The 18,119-nt window shown below is 43.7% G+C and overlaps 2 protein-coding genes across 3 annotated transcripts in view; one reads left to right on the forward strand and one right to left on the reverse strand.

The window, feature by feature from the left end:
* aplp1 (amyloid beta (A4) precursor-like protein 1) overlaps nucleotides 1–4,904 on the reverse strand; it is a 37,205-nt gene extending 32,301 nt beyond the window's left edge. Inside the window, exon 1 of one of the 2 annotated variants that reach the window (XM_028980197.1) lies at nucleotides 4,652–4,904. In XM_028980197.1, the coding sequence (XP_028836030.1) occupies nucleotides 4,652–4,705 (54 nt within the window). In that variant the 5' untranslated portion in view covers nucleotides 4,706–4,904. The remainder of the gene's footprint in view (nucleotides 1–4,651) is intronic. The other variant, XM_028980196.1, reaches the window with a different exon arrangement.
* A 5,668-nt stretch (nucleotides 4,905–10,572) lies between these two features.
* The window catches only part of st14 (ST14 transmembrane serine protease matriptase), a 30,985-nt gene continuing 23,438 nt past the window's right edge, over nucleotides 10,573–18,119 (forward strand). Inside the window, exon 1 of the mRNA XM_028980897.1 lies at nucleotides 10,573–10,763. Within this exon, the coding sequence (XP_028836730.1) occupies nucleotides 10,740–10,763 (24 nt within the window). The 5' untranslated portion in view covers nucleotides 10,573–10,739. The remainder of the gene's footprint in view (nucleotides 10,764–18,119) is intronic.

Raw genomic sequence — 18,119 nt, forward strand, 5'->3', positions numbered from 1 at the left:
CCTGCCCTGCAGATACAGGCAAGTGCAGGATGTAAGCGCAGGGAGGGGTGTGTGTGTGTGTGTGTCAGTAACTGCAGGGCCTGCTGGTATGTGATGTACATCTCATGCAGTTTACCTCTCATACCTCCTCCTCTTGAAATTTTTTCTCTTTAAATTTGAAAGCCTCAGATGCCTACCTCAGTGGGTTAGATCAGCAGCCTCAGCAGCAATTTATCTTTCGAAATCCTCTACCTTCTCCAGGCTCCACCGACTGCAGCAGCATCCAGGGGAAAGCTTTGTTTTATTACGCCCTCTCTCTCTCTCTTTTGGAGGCCAACTTCCATTAGACAGACTGCAACGTCTCTAGTCAGCAGTACTGCAACGGAAACAATGATTGTGGCTGACCGGACCACTCTAAATGTGCCATTCTGCCATGGTACTGCATAGTCAAGGGTTTTAGCTTGCCCCGGCAGCCCCCTTTTTAAAACGCTGTACAGAGGAGCTTCTCTACACACTGTAAGAACATTCATCTCTGATGTTGAAAACCAACATGCGAGCACCGGTCTCTTTTCATCTATGCCGATCCGGTATGTTAAGCATAATACCCTAGCAGGTAAGGAAGCGGCCCCGTAATCAGAAGGTTGCCGGTTCGAATCCCAAACCATCAAGGTGCCACTGAGCAAAGCACCGTCCCCACACGCTGCTCCCCGGGCGCCTGTCATGGCTGCCCACTGCTCTCTCAGGGTGATGTTAAGTGCAGAGGACACATTTCGTTGTGTGCATGGTGCGCTGTGCTTGCTGTGTATCACAATGAAACACTTGGGGTGGTAGTAGCCCAGTGGGTAACACACTCGTCTATAAACCAGAAGACACAGGTTCAAATCCCACTTACTACCATTGTGTCCCTGAGCAAGACACTTAACCAGGGTGACTGTCCCTGTAACTACTGATTGTAAGTCGCTCTTGGATAAGGGTGACTGGTAAATCCTGTAAATGTAAATGACAATCAATTCCCTGTTACCACATCACATGGACCCAGAATACCACACTGTTCACTGTTTTCACAGCATCAAACAAGGGTGGCTCTGCAACTGTCAGTCTGTTCTATAGAAGGCTGATTTCATCTTGCCATTCACTCTGTTTCTGGCACAAACTGACACCTGGACATCCACACAGAACTTATATACACCAGCAGGTTTTTCCTCATATTACACTTTCTTTACAGGCTTGCTTCTGTCTTGCAGCTGGGGTCTCCACCTAATCTCATCCTTTGAATCCCATGCAGTTACAGTTTATCATCATCTACTGCTCTCCTGATCCCCTGGGCAACTTAAAGAAACGAACAAGCTACTGACATGCAACTCTACCTATTGACAAGCTCCAATTCAACTATTTCAATTAGAAGAATGAAAACATCTGTTGGACTAGGGCTGGACAATAAATTGAATAAACTCGATGTATCGTGGTTTATTCCATGTGTGATGTAGTAAACCGTGACCATCGAGTATAAATCCTAACATTATTGCTAAACAGACAGCATGTACTTTGCTTTCGAGGTTCGCTTCTCTGCCCCACCGAACCCGAAAACTCTCCTGGCGCATTGTAGCAGTGTAGCGGTAGGATGACATGCTTGAATTTAATCACTACAATTAATTTATAATCACTGCTATATTCCATCTTGGTTTGAGAGTCTGCTTCTATACCTTGTGTCTATTGGTCGTGTGTCAATGAGTCACAACGATCAGAGGTCAAAGTTTAACGAAATTCAACTTTGACCGCGGTGGCTGCTTAAGAGCAGAGAGTGAATCTGCAGAGATAAATGAAAGACCAGGAGAATTCAAAGACATTTATTGGAGATGGAGATGTATGACTTGGTTCCAAAGAAAAACTTTAATCTGTTTAAATTTGTTTGTTTGCTGCAATAAGGGCCTAAATTACCATTTACACAGTGAATGAGGAAATTTCAATACATCAACATATATATCACGTACAGGCCAGATTGCATAGGCCTATGTTAGACAGTCACTCTCATGCACCATGACTCCTACACTATACAATATAATTTAACCTGAAAGTCATCTCTTCAAGCAATCCAACCCCTGGCATACTGGATCCAATCCAAATTCCAAAATCCTCCAGACAGTTTGTTCTTCTACTAACAGTATTCATTCTCCTTGACCTTTCACAGGTCAAGGAGAAACAATACAGAAACAAGGCATGGTTCAGCATGGTAATGGGTTAAGTTTGGCTACATATAAGATCAGTCATATCAGTGACAAGGGATCCATATCTGCTCCACACAGAATCTCCACTGGCATCCCTCAGGGCTCAGAACTTGGTCCACTTCTGTTTTCCCTTTCGAGAGTGGTGGCCTAGCGGGTAAAGAGTTGTTGCCAGTTCAAATCCCGAGCCGCCAAGAATGCCACTGAGGTGCCACTGAGCAAAAAATACCATCAAAGAATCATCCCCCCATTGCTCAATAAGGTAATGGGTTAAATGCAGAGGACAAATTTCATTGTGTGACCATTTATTCACTTTCACACCATTCAATGATGTCATATCCACAAACTGGTTGATGTTGCATTACTATGCAAAGTACTCTCAGCTCATCCTCTTTCCTTCCTCTTAATCCCGACTGATATCCCTGGACAACTCTGAATTCCTCTTCAGCATTTGCATTCAGCTTTGATATAATTATATTGCTAATCTCTCAAATTCATGTTGCCATTCACAAACCATTCATAGCCACTCAGATACTTGTGCAGTCCCTGGTAATCTCAAAACTTGACAACTACAATTCACTCCTTGTAGGTGTGTCTGTGCTCCACTTGGAATCTCCAATTGATCCAGAAAGCTACTTTCTACTCCCCGGGCTTACTGTAGATGTCCATATAAACAATGGAGCAGCATCCTCCTATGTCAGAGAGTCACTCAAAGCACTGTGTGCTGAAATTTTTCCTAATCCAAGTAATGCTCTTACAACGGTGGAATTATTCCACAGTGAAAAAGAGGGGTTTATGGCTAATAAACCAAGGCAAGCAGCACTGATGGTTAATAAATAAATACTGTACTATAATCCTCTTAGCGGTCATGGACAACTCTTCCTATGCACACCCGCTGAGGTGGGCAACACACTTTCTTTTGACAAGACTGTGCTTTTCATGCTCTCTTTACACATTCAAAAGTGGCTTGGATGCCTGGTGTCATCACAGGCATGTATCAGGTCTCATGGTACAGAGACCAAATAGGAACAAAAACAGGAACAAAACATAGAAAGAAATGCTTCACATTTATGCTGTCTTCAACTGGGTCTAATCTATGTAAATTAATTATCACAGGTTGCATTATTTATCGTACATTTATCATACATTTCTAGGTTGTCTTACATATTTAGCAAAATGGTAGTTTCAGGATGGAGAAACGTCTAAACCTTTCTTCAGAGTCTCAGGATTTTCCTACATTTCTACTCATGATCTTCTCCGACTGATCCCTGCAGCTTCCCCATCCACCATTACCTGAGTGACCGGTATTAAGACGCTGTGGCCAACAAAGATCAATGACTGCTAAATGGACTAAAACCAGTGAAAAACATGAAGACAACATGGAGCAATAGCGACGCAATCAATCACTAGTCTATAAAATTGATAATCATGATGTAATAAGACACTCATGTTAATGAGGTAGCCACTAGATTAGTACACAGGATACATTTGTCATTTTTTTTTGCAGAATGGTCCGAAAAGAACATGGTGAGGATCAATTCTGAGGTGGCACTATTTTGAGCATCCATCACAACAAGAGCCAGTGCTCCAAATGTTGCTCCAGATATGTCATGCCCTGCACCCCCTCCTTTCAGGCCAGCTTGAACATCTGTGAGATGACAGCCGGAGGTCAGTGACAGGAGGGGGGGGACAGTGCAGGATGTGTCAGGTCAGGTCCCAGACTGCTGCCCGCAGCTCTAATTAGCCCATTGTCACTGGAGGAGACGGATATGAAGCGCTCCGTGCCCTTCATCCCCCGTCGGCTATGCCAAAGATAGCATTTTCCAAGTACGTCTGCTGATTTCGAATATTGATTTGTACAATGCCATGGTCACGACAAGCCTTCATACTGGACAGAGAGGAACAAGCAGTTCTGATGAGTCTTTGCGCTCCCAAATTTACAACTAGGGTATTCTGTACTGTTGTTTCTGGACATAGGTTTGAATGAAATAAAATGAGATTATTTTAGATGGTCAATAAAACAATTGTGTCAAAATAGATCATTAAAAATGGCTACCAGTGTTTGAAATGATGTTCTTTAAGAGCAGAATTACATACTGTGGGTGCTGTAATGCGCCCTTTCCTACTGAAACCCCGGCACGGCCTAAACCAGAGTTGGGCCACCACCCGCGTGAATGGGACCCACCCAGCTCGGGTCATTTTGCCACCTTTGACCTTTGTTCACACCTGGCTGCAGTGATCCGGGAGGCTTTTACTCGCCGCCTTTAAATCTCTGCATAGGCGTCATTCACAACGGCAGATATTTATCGTCAAATAGAATTCCGTTTTCCAGGAACCGCCTGCCCCGCCCGGAACAATAAACGCGTTTCTCCCGCTTATCTCTCCGCGCATCGCGGCAGCGTCGAATCCACGTACGATACCAACGGAGCAAAAACCACGACGCGCCTTACCTCGACATATTCCCAGGCGCACAGGGACAGGAACGGGATCAGTATAGGTAGCATGGTCCGTCGTGCTGGGCTCTTTCGACGCTGGATAAATCAAACTCTTCTCCTGCTCGCATGGACGTGGTGACGCGCGGTGCCGGTCTCCGACGTCGCTCCGTCTGCCGAGCGCGGCTGACGCTATAAAGAGGCTGCGGACCCAGCCCTCCTCCGCACGCCTGTTCCGGAGGAGCGGTGGGCTGCGGGCGGCAAGAGAGGCGGACACGGGAGACCCCTGCCGGGCACAGCGTGGGACGCAGGGACGAAGGGACGCGGAAATGGGTTGCCAGGTTGGGCATTCATAAAGCCAAACAAATAATAATAATAAAAAAAAACATTTAGTTTGCACTTTCAGTTGTCAAATTTGGTGGCGCGGCGGTTAGCGACCTGGCCTCGTATGTATTAAGGCCCGGCTTGCACATTTGCATGGGTTCTCCGGTTTCTTCCCGCCAAAAAGGCATGTGCACCAAGTGGATTGGAGACTCTAAATGGGTGTAGGAGTGTGTGAGTGAGTGAGTGAGTGAGTAAAGAGGTTAAGAATGGTGAATGAGAGTGATCTGCTACCATGTGGGGAAATCTGAAATTCCTCCCCCCAACAGACTCTTCCTGAGACGCGGTGGTGTAGATTTCCGAACATGATCTGGCAACACTGCTGCGTCACCGACAGCCGGCGAACAGACGCGTTCCTGTTCACGCTCAGTACAGGCCCTTCTTTATCCGATATGATGCTCATCTTAATTGGAATAATTGCCCGATTCCGCTGCCTGGTTTAGGGCGCTCTATATAGCAAGAAACATTCAATCTGAATAATGCATTCACAACCTTTACTGTCGCCATCATATGCATTTTTTTGGCTTTTAAATTGCATCTGGAGTAAAATTGCGTGTCATTATTTTGCGTTGACTTGCATTTTCAAGTACAATTCCTCCGTACTTTCCCCACTCTCATATTTTTTAATACTCCCTGTATAATGAGACATAAACTGTATTATATTTACACTCTTTTAGTGTGAATGACCACAGCATACAGTTTAAAGAGAAGTGATTGTCATTGTGATACACAGCAGCACACAGTGAAACGTGTCCTCTGCATTTAACCCATCACCCTTAGTGAACAGTGGGCAGCCATGACAGGCAGGGGACATTAGTATCGGGGGACGGTGCTTTGCTCAGTGGCACCTCAGCAGATCAGGATTCGAACCGGCAACCTTCTGATTACGGGGCCACTTTCTTAACTGCTAGGCCACCACTGTTGTGGATTTATAAACTTGATCTACAAAGTTGCCTGCATGGTTCGATCATAAAGGTCCTTCAGGCACAGGTTTGTCATGTGACACCATATTTATATTTAAAAAAGTGGTGGGCATAGATTATTTTTTTAAATCTAGATTAATCTCAATGTAATCTTGGAATTAATCTTGATTAAAATGGCTCATTTGAATTCTGCCGGAGGCATTCAGAATATTTGTGCTACCCAAATAATGACTAAAAGTAAGTCTTTGAGAACAGGTTTCTCAAGACAGGTGACGCATGTTTCCAAAATGCATCACAAACTGCATCACAAAAGCTGTTCTACTGATGAAAATAAATAGAGCTGTGCTGATAGAGCATAGTACTTTGACGATGACTCTTCCCCTGCACTACATCAGTACTTTGCCCGGCAGCATCCGCATTAGCTAACGGATGCCTTGCGTTTAGGTGGTACTTGAGACTGGAAGAACTCCTACAGTAAACTAATTCCGCTTTGCACAATGTGCAAACAACCTTAGTCTTGTCAAGGTTTCCATTGGGAAGCTTCTTAAAAATAAATTTTCCCTGAAGCAAACCCGGTGGCTTCATAGCTGCATCCATGTTACCACGTCACGTTTGATGTGGTAATTTCACAGTGCGAAGACTCGTTCTCGCCCCCTACAGTGCAATTCGGCTAGTTATACATCCGCACTATAATATCAAGGTGAAAGTCATCATAGCTTGCGTAGTATAGACCCAGCTCCCAACCCAACTTTGTGAATAGATTATCGGCAAATTTTTTTATCACCCGATAAGAGTCTCACGTTAACGCAGCACGTTAACACTGATAAAGGCCCACCACTAATTTAAAGTAAGGGAAAGTAAGGGACATTGCCATGCTCAGGTCCATACTAACTATGGCGTAATCCATTATTGAGGAAGCTTTTGTGAAAGTCTATCTCACACTTGCACACACACACACACACACACACACACATATCCCACTGTAACAAGTTAAACAGCCAGGTTAATCGAATAAGAAATCTAGACTTTTTAAAGACACTGCTGTATACAAAAATTGTCACATACCAGTGAAAATCCTTTTAAATAAAGTTTATTGCAAAAAAAAGTTGCCTTCGGCCTTCAATCTCCTTCTGCTCAACACATAGTTTACACTGGAATAAATTCTGGTGCTCATGAGTGTGAGTTTTTGGTGGAAAACAACAACAACAAACAGTAGATCTCAATTGGGCTTTACAGCCACTACAGACGAGACCTTTCAAAGTTTGACCCTCTCTGTTCACCAAAAACTCACAATGAGAAAAAATTAAAGGACGGTGAAAGTGATTGTTTTTGTTGTTGTGATACCCTGCAGAGCACAGCACACAATGCACACAACAATGTGTATTAGCAAGTAACCTAATTTTCCACAGAATACATGGTTGGAAAGAAACCAACATAATTTTTAAAAAATGAATTATTATTATTTTTTACATCAAATAAACAGTGTGGTTGTAAAGTGAAGGATGTTTTCTGTATTTGAAAGGGAAAGTGATAGTCACTGCAGCACGGTGTCATGCCGAAATGTGTCCTCTGCTTTTAACCATCACCCTTGGTGAACAGTGGGCAGCCATGACAGGCGCCCGGGGAGCAGTGTGTGGGGACGGCGCTTTGATCAGGGGGACCTCAGTGGCACCTTGATTTGAACCTGCAACCCATGCTTATATGTGTCCGTATCCTTGGGAAATCACAGAGTAATTCAGAGAGGTACGTCCCCCTTCCAGGGCATCACTGCAGTGTCACTGTAAACACTGGGCTGTAGGAAGTCCATTATTTTTAATTGTACTTGCCGACGATGCTCAGAGTCAGAGTCTGGTCTGGGCGGGGCCTAGGGTTATGATGGGGCCAGCAGTCCATGTCCACACCTGTCTGTCTCTCGTGGTCGCATCCTCAGGTTCTAGAGGTCGTCCGGAACACATCTACACAGTCCTCACAAGCTCCCGCGCAAACACTGATCTGAGCAAGCAAATGAACAGAACATGTCACTGGCAGCACCGAGGAGGCGCTCGCATGCAGCGCTGAATGACACGCTGCCGCTGGCACAGATGTGAACGCAGCAAAGACTTAAATGCATAAAAAAAAGGTCAAATGTGTGACAATTGCACTCTTTGAACTGTTATAGCCCTGTTTTTTTCAACAATGTTCCCTCGAGTGAGGACACAGTAACGTGGGTGTAGGCAGGCAGACCGGGTTGGTGGCATGGGGGGTGTGTGTGTGTGTGTGTGCCAGAGTGGACAGCGCTGATGCGGCGCAGCAGTAATGTCCTGATTCCAGGGATCTCGCAGGGTGGAGCTTGCATGGCCTCCCAGACGCCTGCTGCTGCTCTATTTTCCAGCCCCCCCGTCCAAAGGCCCGACTTTTAAGCGGAGAGCGCGGAGGCCGTTTTTCATGGCTGCCCCCCAGAGATTGCAGGGATAGGATCTACTCCCCCACTTCATTTATCCATCTACGGCTGGACAGACTTGTGAGAAAACTAAACGCGCAAAAAGCAAAGTGCACTTCAGCAGTTTTAATATTTATTTGGTTTGCAGAGCGTAAATTTGCATTGCATTAACTTTGGGTGATATGTCACTTGATAAATAAGAAGCGTTTGTTAATATTAACACGGTAGCATCCAGGCCCAGAACAAATCTATCATCTGACATCCATACTCTTTTTCACAGATGCATTTCTCCATCTCGTGGAGATTTATTAATTCTGTTGATCTCACCAACTCGGCTCCTGCACAAAATGTGCACGCTGCTCTGGCACAGGACCATGACTCCAGCTGCAGTAAAATATAGTCAGCATCGGCAAGCTGCAGTAAAATCCTGAACCATGCACGGCACAGATGGATTTACATGGACTTGCAATTTTTTAACAACGTATCACAAGCTCTGTACTCTACCTTAAATCAACAGACTCCTAAATGGCATTAAGAATAATTGGCAATGAAGGAGAAAGAAATGAAAATACTATAGAATGTGGAGTACAGCACACGACAAAATGTGTCCTCTGCATTGAATAGGCACTCGCGTTTGCTCACTGAAATCTGACCAAAGGAGGGTGGTAGTAGCCTAGTGGGTGAGACACTCGCCTTTGAATCAGAAAACCCGGATTCAAATCCCACTTAACCCTAAGTGTCTCCAGGGGGACTGTCCCTGTAACTACTGATTTTAAATCGCTCTGGATCAGGGCCGTAAATGCTCAGTGTAATCTCAGTGACACCTTGGGCCTTGAACCGTCAACCTTCTATTATAGGGCCACCACTACCTATGGATTAAAAATAAAAACTACTACTATGGACAAATATATAATATTGGATTATTTTCATATGCCTCTGTGCGCTGACTTTAAAGGTCTTTTATTCAGTATGGAAATCATTAAAGGTTCTAAATATCCATTCTGAAGGAAGCACTGAAGTCGTTGGTTTTGTAATTTTGTACATTGACCACTAGGGGTCAAGCTAGTACAAAAGAATGAGGAAAAAGGCAAGAATCAGGAACTAAGGACATTCAAAATTCAGTTGGTTAACATTTGTTAAAGCAAACAGCAAAATGTGAAGTGCCTGCTCAATTTTGCATGGTCTAGGTTCGGTTCTTGAGGTTTCTGCTTTTCCACCTTGTCTTATTGAATGTTTATGTAGCGTCTCATGTTCCCCAATACGCTCAGAGACAAAACAGACCAAATGCAGGAAGCTCTGAGCTGCAGGAGGAAACCAGATCACCCAGACAGAACACACCAGAACACATGGAACACCCAGACTGCACACAGATGGCAGGATTTGGCCTAGCTGTTAAGGAAGCGGCCCTGTAATCAGAAGGTTGAGCCAGTCATGACAATCACTTCACTTGCAGATAGACCCCCGCAACAAACCATGATCTACTTTTTGCACCTCACAGCCACTTTTCAGTATTATGTTAACATCGGAAGTAGGTTAATTGCCCTAATTTTCATAGCTTAAAGCACTCGTCTATTTATACACAGCACAATAAGTTTAATGCAGTATTATTATTGGCAAAGTAGATATAGTTACTATTACTGACTTTTTTTTTTTTACATAAATTTATTAATTTTTTAATTTATTTGTAACTCTTGTGAATATATTTTGATATTCTTATAAATGCACCATGGGGGGCTTGGCTCGAAACAGCATTTCGATATTCTGAATACTGTGTACATGGTCGTATTGACAATAAAGATCTTGAAATGAAATTGAAAAGTTGAAATAACCTTAATCGGCACTGCCACTGAAAACAATATCTTCTTTCTGGATTCTATGCAATTTTATGACAACGTAAGACGAAAAAAAACATTTCAATAAACATTTTTTACAAAAATGTCCAGTGCTTAATTTCACCACTAATCATCACATACAAGCAACTGGCACCGAACAGAATAATCAAACAACAGAACAAATGACTTAATCTAAACACAGTCAATTAAACTTGGAATATTTCATTGACTGACGATGGGTTGTGCACTGTAAAAAAAAACTGCCGATTTCAGCACGGAATTGTAGGAAATGAAAGTGACTGGTAGATCAGGAACGTTCTGAGAACGAGTGGCGGCTTCGGGCTGCCGCTGCGCCACCCGACGCTCTCTTGCGCAGGTGAGGCGGTGACGTCATCAGTGGGCGGGGCGGCGCGGCGCAGGTCGTGCTGGCGTCGCAGGCGCTTCCCGGCCGACATTCCTCGGCTCTCCGCGGCGCCCCGACGCACCGGACCGGTACCGGTCCGATACTGGTGTCGGAAACTGAGGCGGAAAGTGAGGGGACATTGTTCATTATGAGTTCGGCAAAGTTTAACCAGGTAAGACTTTTTTCCCCCCACAACCTTCCTGCTTTAGATCGTGACTGACGATATCCTGGACAAATCCCAACGCTGCTCGAATGGAACGAATGTGAGCCACGTTGGCGCCTGTCACCGTCTCCGGTGTCGCCTGTCGTGGCTGGGGATGAGATTCGCGAAGAATCGTGTGCAGGCTCGTGTCGGCTCCTGCAGCCAACACCCAGAAGTGACTAAACCCCGAGGCCAGGAACGCCTGTTGCGCATCTTTACAGGCCTGCGTGGCCTAATGCGAATCTTCCCTTCATTTCCCAACATCTTGTTTCCAGTTAATCCCATTATAGAGAAATATGCATCCTATAGCATCCCATTGTCCATTACCTATGGTAAGGACTCTACATGCCCTTTTTATTCTGTCTTCGAACATTTTTTTTTACTTCAAAATCTATGTGATTGTTGCTCAGATCGTCCGCCTGGCTGCTTCATATCGTTCGAGGCCTAATTAAGCCAAGGAGTCCATCACCAAACCATATGCTTCATCAGCAGCCATCTGTAATGAAGCATTCGGCTGCGAGTCTGCTTCTCGCACGCAACTACACGGGAAACCGCTCTGGCGTTGAGCGTCTGGATAATGTACTCTAATGTAGTTTAGGGCCTGTAGGGAGATCAGACCCAATCCTGTACTGAACACACCCTCCTAAAGGTTTTCGGTGTAATGCTGGGGTTTCCGCCGGTGCCTTATTTGCTGATTGCTAAAGCAGCGCGCATCCAGGCTCAGCGAATCCTCACACACCCACGCGCCGGCTTGTCCCGACTCTGTGGCAGAGTTCAGATGCGGCAGGTATGCCGATTGCTAGATGGATTTCTCCAATAAACGAGGTGAAGAGAATAGACATATCCTAATCCACCCTAATTTGTGGGGTCTTCTCTTCCGACGAATTATATCCAGCATGGTTCACCGGTGCCAGATCCCAGCCTGTTTTTTTCCCAATGAAACTGTGTTTGTAAAACCACTTATAATTATAATTTATCCCAGTTCTGGTGGTGGCATCACCCCGTTCCAGAACACGTTCCCCCCCCCACACACACACATAGAGAGAGAGAGCGAGAGCAGGCCAGCAGTTTGTTTCTTGTCTATGTTACAGAACTGATATCTAATTATATGCAAATACTCAAATGCAATGATTAAATCCTTTAATCAGGTTATAAAATGCAATGGTATTTCAAAGCAGGATATATGTTGCTTTGGCTTAAAAGCGAATAATATTTCTCATGAAAAAGTAAAAATGCCACATCAAACATATATAAAAGTGCTTGCCTGGATCCAAGGACCTGTGACGTCACGAGAGGTGGGTGGAGTGAGCAAAGCAACCAGGTGACCTGGCTGCCACTGCTGGGCTATCCATTACAATATGTCACCAGACCTGGTCCAGGGCCGTTTCTCCACGTTTGTGGGTCCTTCATTTACCACACTTATTCAAGTTCTCCACTCGTTACTACCAATCAGGCGTGGTGCAACATGGAAAGATCTAAGCTGTGCTGGGCAGGTGCCCTCCATCTCCAGGGTTTTACAAGTGATGTAAATCTGCACTGCTTTGTGCCATGACCATGTTCTCTCATCGTTACGTACCTCAGTTGAAAATGAAGTTGGATTTTTCATACCAGAAATCACAGGATTACAGGGGAACGTGATTTTAGCTCATCTGTATATAGACATCTGGAAAATTCTTAAAAATAACCTCACTGTATAAATGTCCAAGAGGCTGGAGATCAAACTTTTTTTCTTGGCATAATATCTGAATGTCCCATTATGAACTAATGGGGTCAGTCAAGTGGCAGTGCAAGATCATCAATGTCCCAAATGTGTTCCAGCATCCTCCCCATCTGGAAAATTCTGTTTAGTGTGCTTCATTTTCAGGGCATGCAATCTTTATTAAACATGGTCTTTATGGGCAACATATGGTTCTGTAGGTCTGTTACAGGCACTGCTGAGCTTAGAAAGGATCACTTTGTCGTTATTTTTAAATGTTTGGTATGACCCATATCCATAGTGGCATTTTAATGCAAATGGGAAGTAAAATCGTCTGTGGTCAGTTTTCCTGGCCATTTAGTTGCAGAAGTTGCCGCAGCTTCAGTCATGCTGGCTGTTTGCCAGTCCAGCTCATTTTTTCATTCTGCTTTTGAACACTTTTGAGCACAGAAAATTTGTCTGCAGCTATTCTGTGTTTTTTTTTTTTTTTTTTTTTTTTCTTCTCAGGCACCAAGTGGGAATTATTATTCAGAAATGCGCATTACAATATGTGGCAGTTCCCCAGGCGCTGATGAGTTACATGTTGAACAGTGAACTGGCCATGTGCCGACACCACATATTCAGGTGGGAAGTCAGAGAATTAGGCAGATCAGTGCATTGATATAAATTTGCTGTCTGGTGGCACTTTGAAGATGGCTGGCTGCAGTCATTATCGCTTCTGATTTATTTATTAGTAACGTGCAGATGCACCCCAAATATGTGAGCAAGCAGATACAAGGAATTTGATCCGGGTCGATGGTGTCTCTCAAGCCCAACAGTATAAAGAACAACAACAATATACAGTACGGGCCAAAAGTTTGGACACACCTTCTCATTCAATGTGTTTTCTTTATTTTCATGACCATTTACATTGGTAGATTCTCACTGAAGGCATCAAAACTATGAATGAACACATGTGGAGTTATGTACTTAACAAAAAAAGGTGAAATAACTGAACATGTCTTATATTCTAGTTTCTTCAAAATATCCCCCCTTTGTTCTGATTACTGCTTTGCACACTCTTGGCATTCTCTCGATGAGCTTCAAGAGGTCGTCACCTGAAATGGTTTTCCAACAGTCTTGAAGGAGTTCCCAGAGGTGTTTAGCACTTGTTGGCCCCTTTGCCTTCACTCTGCGGTCCAGCTCACCCCAAACCATCTCGACTGGGTTCAGGTCCGGTGACTGGAGGCCAGGTCTCCACTTTTTCCACATGTGTTCATTCTTAGTTTTGATGCCTTCAGTGAGAATCTACCAACGTAAATGGTCATGAAAATATAGAAAAAACATTGAATGAGAAGTTGTGCAAACATTTGGCCTGTACTGTACAATATAAACAGTGGACCAAAAACTGATTAAAGTTATTGTTCAAGTTGCCCCACTTAAAAAGATGAGAGAGGTCTGTAATTTTTTTGTCACGACCACGGGCTGACGAGGGAAGGACGTGCAGAGATGGGACATCTGGACATTTAGTCAAACTCAAAATGGCACAAGGGCCAAAAACAGCTGACATCTATAAGATCAAGGATCCCTGCAAATTACACAGCATCATTTCCTTTCAACTCAAACCACCAACTCCCCCAGCTCAATTCTCAATAATTACTGAGGACTTTTCCAAGAAAACATTGCACACCTAACTCTTCCATCTTCTGTCATCATCTGAAACTTAACCCCAGCAAAACTGAACTGCTATTCATCCCGGCTGATTCCTCCCCACAACCTCCCTGAACAAATCTCCAATCTCTCCCTCGGCACGCGACCTTGAGGTGACCATGAACTATTACCTCTCCTTCTCGTCTCACATTTCCAATGCCTACAAAGGAAAGGGTCACCCCATCCCTCTCATCACTCCTCACGCTGCACCTTGATCTCTCTGATCCTCCAGCACAACTCAACTGGTACCACTGGTATTTTAATGATTGATATTTAATCAGTTCATCTTTTCCAGTCGCTCTGGATAAGAATGTCTGCCAAATGCTGTAAATGTAAATTGTACACCTGCTCAAGAATGTGATGAGCCTACAATAGGCATATCTACAATACAATATCTACAATAAGCAAGCAGATTGGTCAGAGATCATGAATCAGAGATCAACTGTTGGAGCAATTATTAGAAAATTGAATCGCTGACAATCTCCCTCGACCTGGGACTCCATGCAAGATCTCACCTTGTGTGGTACAAATGATCTTGAGAACGGTGAGGAAACAGCCCACAAATACACAACGTCATGGATTAAAATCCTTCAGCACTTGAAAGTTCCCCCTGCTTTAATGTCTAGGTAGGGCTGCGCGGTATAAACAGTATGCAATATAAATTTGGCTACCCGGAGGCATTTTGACTATTTGACCTGGCCTACCGCAGAAATATCCGCTCCAAAGGTTGCATCACCTTTGTGAAACCGTGCCTACTTGGCAGCACGAGGCATTCGTTTTTGGTGAGAGCAAAACTGAGGACTTTTTTTTTTTTTTTTTTTTTTTTAAGTCCTAAATAAAGGCATAATTAGCATTAAAAATGACTAGCAATTCTTAAATCTAGAGTTTAAAGGTCTTCAAAATACTGCAGACCCAATAAATAGAATAAAACGAGTCTTCAATCTGTCAGTAATCCGCCAGTCACTGCACGCTGCGCACTTCTAGATTTTCTACCTGGTGAAGACCTACCTGCACAGGAAACGATTGACCTCTGTCATTGCAAATCAAAGTTACATTGTACAAGTATTGAGGTGAACTTTTGCTTTTGACCAAATATTTATTTACTTATTTTCTGTATTCTTTACATTTTTTTTTAACATTGTCTCTCACAATTGAAGTGTACTTAGAATGAAAAATAAAAACCTTGCCCAATCACTGGCTGCAAAAAAAAAGATTACAAAAACAGTACCATAATACATAAGTGCACATAAAGTGCAGTTGCAATGTGTGAGACAGTTCAGCGGTTTAGGAGAATGATGGCGAGGTGGCCCTAGTCTGCATCTCCATCCTGGTCTCCTGAACCTGTGCAGTATCTTGCGGGCAGCACAGTGGAGTGGGTCAGTAGGTGGTCGTGTTTAACTTGTGCAAAGCCTCGCTTGCTAATATTACCATTTTTTTTAACGTACGAGTGCTCCGGGATGGTTTGGTAAGCCTGCTTCGCTGTTTACTAGTACAAGAGTTCAAGGTGTTACAGCACACCAGGGGTGCAAAACAGCTGCAATTTTGCTTCAGAGAAGTGACCAGCTATGTGGGAGTGGGTTTTTCTTAGAAAGCAAAGACCTGCTTAACTCCTGCCTTCAAGGAAATAGTTTTCAGAAAGATGCAAAACCCACGATCAGGACAACGTTTTATTTCCAATGGCAAGTGTAGCGGTCAGTTTAGAGGTCCCATGACGTACTGATTTTGTAAGTGGTCCCATAATGCTGTAGCCTTTCTGCAGATTTACAGCTTTCCCCAGGTTGTGCTGTTTCTGTGTCTGTAGCTTTAAATGATAATGAGGGTGGAGGGAGGGGTGGGGCCAGCTTGTGGCCATGGTACCATGCACTAATGGAGCTAATCGGTTTTAGATGTTGGCTTTAGGCGTGGGGTGCGAAATTCTCTGGGCGGGCAAAGCATGAGAGAGGGGAGGTAACCTTTCCCGGTACGATGTCATATGGGGGCCAAAATTCCAGATCCCCTCATTTAATTTAGCACCTGATTAGTCTAGAAGGACGCGTTATAGCACGTGACTGCCCTGCAGGCACCAGGAGAAGTTGAGCAGTACTGTACTGTATGATCCGGGCACTGGTGTAACCTGACTGCAGCCTACCAAGGACATGGTAGAACGTGAACCTTGAGTGAACTTTGCCAAAACTGCATTATTGCATACACGATTCTACAAGCCTTAAATGTTCGCAGTCAAATTGCCCGCTTGTAAAACCACAGACCAGAAGTCAAATCTCAGACATGCATCAACATCTTGGGTTTGCTTGGGTCTGGCTTTTACTACAAATATTGTTTTTAACCGCAATTCAGACTGGATGCCACAAAAAAAAAAAATCTATTTTACAGCTTGTCGATTGTGTACGATACGATTTCAAAGGATGTTCAAGGAGCTGTTTTGATGAAATATTATCTCTAATTGTGTGCACGGTTCACATGGTCATGTTGTCATTAACACAAGCTGCAGTAATGTATGAACCAGTTTGCAGGGGTCGCTGTTTTCATATTCATACCACACGGCGAGGGTTTCATACGCTTGATCTGCCAAATCAGTCCAGTGTTTTGGGAAACTGAGGTCAGGATTTGTTAAAAACATATCCTGTTTTTTTTTAATCCTTTTTTTTATTTTATTCTTGTTCCTTTTAAAAAATGTTCACTGAAATGAGTGAGAGTTTATTATCTCTTATATCAAAGCCGCTTCTTTTTGATGGGCCTCGTGAAAACTTTAAGCGCTACAATTAAAGCATACTTGATTGGTGCTTTATCAGTCTGTCATTGAGGAAATATTAATCTTGATTCAGGCTGTTCAGGTTGTCCTGCTCGCTCGCATCAGTAAATTGTGTTTTCCATCCCTCAAGTGAAATTCCCGCAAAAGAGATATCATTCCCATCTAATCTGATAGCCACCCTCTTTTAATAACCAGAGATAAAGCCCATGCGATTATTCTCTGGAGAATTTGTAATGGTACTGTTATCAGGAACATCATTTCCCTGCTGGTGAGCCTTCATGCCTAGTCTCCTGTCCTCTCCTCTACTTTTTGAGAATCATAGTAATCTTTTGAATTCTGATATAAGCTTCAGATTAGGGTCATCATGCTTTCTTGTGTTCTGCTTTCTAGGTTATTTATTTATTCATTTAAACATCTGCTGCCATGTGATATGAAAATTGAGAAGGACCAATATTAATGACATAATATATACAGATACTGTATATATTTGTATATTGTAGTGTAATTTGGTAGACTGTACCCGATAAAGCTCATGTTATGATAATCCATGTTACCTCTGAAGGCCGTCATATAACTGGGCTGTCGCAGTTAAGGAATCGCTATGTTGCGATATAGACCAGGGGTCGGAAAACTGTTAAGCTCAGGGGCCACGAGGACTTTTAAACCTTGTCAGGCGGGACAGGCCAGCACCAGATGCATACATATGAGACATAAACATGCAAAAGTGTTCATTACAGTGTTCATATTTGCTTTTATGTTGCTTTTCAGCCTTTGCTTTGGAGAAAGGCTTGCTAGACTAAGAAAGAAAAAGAAATAGCGTGGTGCTAGCACCAATAGCGTATTGCTAGTCAGTAAGTAAAGAAATGCTCGTGTTGTATTGTTGACTTTGGCTACCAGCTTATACGGATAAAAATTCCGACCAGAATGAGAACTGAGCGAAACTTTGCCACATTATCCAAATGTGCGCATGCACACAGACATTGCAAAAGTCTGTTTCAACACTGCACCTCCTCCCCACTTTTGCATCTTTCTCGCTAGTCGAACGCATCACCTGACCGCTCATTTACCGCACGAGTCAGTGTAAGAAACTCATTATTCAGCTCCAACTGCACCTAATGCACCTAATGGGTGGAATGCCAGGCATTACAGGACCAGTCCAGATGAGAGTAGTCATAATTATGACTTTATTTCA

This window comes from Denticeps clupeoides, chromosome 5, assembly GCF_900700375.1.
Source record: "Denticeps clupeoides chromosome 5, fDenClu1.1, whole genome shotgun sequence".
Classification (NCBI taxonomy): domain Eukaryota; kingdom Metazoa; phylum Chordata; class Actinopteri; order Clupeiformes; family Denticipitidae; genus Denticeps; species Denticeps clupeoides.